The following is a 2,900-nucleotide window of genomic DNA, read 5'->3' as shown; positions in this document are numbered from 1 at the left end:
AGAGAAAACAGAGAACAACATATGGCTTATATTATAATATTGATATCAGAATGTGTTGAAATATCCCAACTTAGAATACGGTTAATAACTAGGTCAAACGCTAGTACTACAGATACAAAACCGAAGCCTACTAACATTGAGGCAAACTAATATCCTAATAATATGCTATGTTAGGATAAAAGATAACATTATTTATCTAATATCATATGAAAGATATTCTGGTATGCACTATGATATTCTAATATAAAATAAAAGATATAATAAGATGTCTTTTTATAATATGCTAACATTATTTATTCAAGGAATTGACTTTCTGGTATGTGCAGGTATACTCCAGTCTACAATCTCAAGTGGGGCTAGTTAATCAAGTTGCTGATGGCTTCTCATGGACGCTTCTTAGATGCATACACGATGACCAAAAGGTTCATTCGGCCCAGTGGTTTGCCCTAAAGGCACTATGCAATACAAAATTAGCTGTTGCCCTTACCATCATGGAAGAGTGTTTCTTGTCAATGTTAGATCCAAGAACAGGCATTCACATGATACCCCAAGTTTTATACAATTGGGGGTTAGTGCTTCTTCCCTATGACAAGTTTTCCACCTCTTTTGTGCGCTTTAAAATGTGTCTAAATAGTGCCTCGCCCCCTTGTGCTCTATTTCAAAGCTTCATATTTTGGATATTGTTTTGTTCTCCAGTTTTCGTCTTGATTTGTAAGGCTTTTACTTCCATGTGATTTTCAGGTCTGAGTTTGCTCGTCTGAATTTTCAAGGGTTTTACACCGTGGTGTTGGAGAAACAGGACGTTTTAATATCTGTAGCATCAATCAGGTGAAACATAACAGACACATGACATGTGCTATTTATGCTAGAAGTCAATGTACTTAAATTCCTGTCTCTATGACATTTATGTGAAATGGCTCTATATCAGCTACTTTTCTATTATGTAATAAAGACAATTATTTAAATGCTTTTCAATTGTGCTCAAGCTTACCCTTCCAGTAGATTCATAAATGAATTGGGTCAGTTACATTTTGTTTTAATTGAAATAACATTTCTGCTTTATTGCATTATTCTCAAGCCTTTTACTTCTTTGCAGGGTGCATGGAACTACAGCTGCAGAGATGCCTCTAATTGCAACTTGCAGTCGGTATCGTCGCCAAGGAATGTGCCGACTCCTTGTGAACTCAATTGAAGAGGTATAATTTGGCTGTAATTTCATGTTTATCCAAAATTTGTATTCAAACAAAACAGATATAAAATATTGTTCAGTTTCACCCTAGTTGGATTAATACTCCCGTCCACGAGAATAAATGTTCTTTGAAATTTGATATAGATACGAAGTTGATGACTTTCTTTTTATATAAGAAACATTATAGCACGGTACCTTCTATTATTGGGTGGAAGCCACACGGATCCCACATAAATTTCACTCAATGATAAAAAATGTGTTGAAAAGAATGTGGTAGAGAACATATTGCTAATTATTGCTCTGTATATAACACAGTTACGAGTTTGGAATGTTCCCACATTTGCTTCTTTTGGCTTTCTCTAGTGGCCTTTCGTGCTTCTAAATCTATTTCTTTCATTAGCAGATATTGATATCTGTCAAGGTAGAAAAGCTTGTGGTATCAGCCATTCCTGATTTGGTGGAGACATGGACTAAGGGCTTCGGTTTCGTACCTGTTGATGACATGGAAAAGCGGCGATTGAAAAAAAACAATTTAATGGTTTTTCCTGGAACAGTGTTACTTGAAAAGTCCTTGTATGGCAAGAGAAGCGAAGGTATTTTCATCTGGTGCATTTGGTTAGTGTACTATTATTATAAATAAATAAATAAACTAGTAATTAAAAATATTTGTTTTGTCGGCTGAAACAGGACTATGTAATCAATCCACTTTAGCAACAGATGAATCCTTCAAAGTAGGTATCTGTCCTGAAGGAGTCGCCGCCATAGCCGAATCATCACCGCAAGATGTTGGAAACAATGAAGTCGATGCTAAGTCAGAATATGAACCTATGGACTGCAAAAACCAACCAGACAATAGGGCTGGCAGTGAAACCAGCAGAGATGATAATACTCGAGCTGTTGAAACTGTATTAGAAGGCAAAGAATCAACAGAGACAAGTAAGTCTTTTGGTGAAGAGAAAATCATGCCTTTGATGGTGTCGGGTGGATCAGAAAAATCTATTGAAGAAAACAATGTGCAGGAATTGAGAACAAACAACAAAATGCAAATGGCTAGCGAGTTTTTACGACAGTCTTTTGAGAACTGTTGTGCCAACAAAGATGGTACTGAACCAGGTGTAAGACTTATTGAGGACAAGAATATCAAAATAGGTGAAGTTGAGGAAAATGCTTTGCATGGACATGTTTCAAATGTGTCCTGCAAAACATTTTCGGGCAACAATTTTGACACAGATTCTAATTTTGATTGCTCAGTGATGTATGATGGACCAGCTATTTTTGGAACATTAGCTAAGTCTGCAAAATCAATGGAAAGTTGAAAGCAAGTTAGATAAATGGTGTAATGCTTTTAACAAACTTGTTATCTAGTAGTATATAGTAGGTAAACCTACCGTTAATTATGAAAACACAACTTGGTTTCAAGATAATAGGTCCATTTTTCTTCTTTTGGAATTTAATAGTGCCTAAGCTCAAAAAAGACAACTAAATTTGAAGTAAGTTGGTGATAATATAATTAGGCCTAGCATGGGCTAGTAGAATCTTATATATAACTGCAATGGTAGGTGACTTCTCTTAACAGTTAACATGAAGGTTGATTAGGGAAAATGAAAATGAGTAGAGGCACTATGCTTTGTTTAGAAAGGACTTTAGAGGGAGGGAACGAGAGGAAGGAAAACATAGGGGAATCTTTTACATTTTGAGGTTGGATCCTCTC

General features: G+C 35.8%; 1 protein-coding gene across 3 annotated transcripts in view; it reads left to right on the top strand.

Moving 5' to 3' along the window:
• Window positions 1-2,613, top strand: part of LOC101501119 (increased DNA methylation 1) — a 9,478-nt gene extending 6,865 nt beyond the window's left edge. For all 3 annotated transcript variants that reach the window (XM_004488985.4, XM_004488986.4, XM_073365165.1), the window contains 5 exons: window positions 327-568; window positions 742-828; window positions 1,097-1,196; window positions 1,593-1,782; window positions 1,877-2,613. In XM_004488985.4, coding sequence (XP_004489042.1) covers window positions 327-568; window positions 742-828; window positions 1,097-1,196; window positions 1,593-1,782; window positions 1,877-2,505 — 1,248 coding nt within the window. In that variant the 3' untranslated portion in view covers window positions 2,506-2,613. The remainder of the gene's footprint in view (window positions 1-326; window positions 569-741; window positions 829-1,096; window positions 1,197-1,592; window positions 1,783-1,876) is intronic.
• The last annotated feature ends 287 nt before the right edge of the window (window positions 2,614-2,900 follow it).

This window comes from Cicer arietinum, chromosome 1 (genome assembly GCF_000331145.2).
Source record: "Cicer arietinum cultivar CDC Frontier isolate Library 1 chromosome 1, Cicar.CDCFrontier_v2.0, whole genome shotgun sequence".
In the NCBI taxonomy this organism is placed as follows: Eukaryota; Viridiplantae; Streptophyta; class Magnoliopsida; order Fabales; family Fabaceae; genus Cicer; species Cicer arietinum.
The sequence above is the reverse complement of the archived record's forward strand: the minus strand, read 5'-3'. Positions and strand labels throughout refer to the sequence as shown.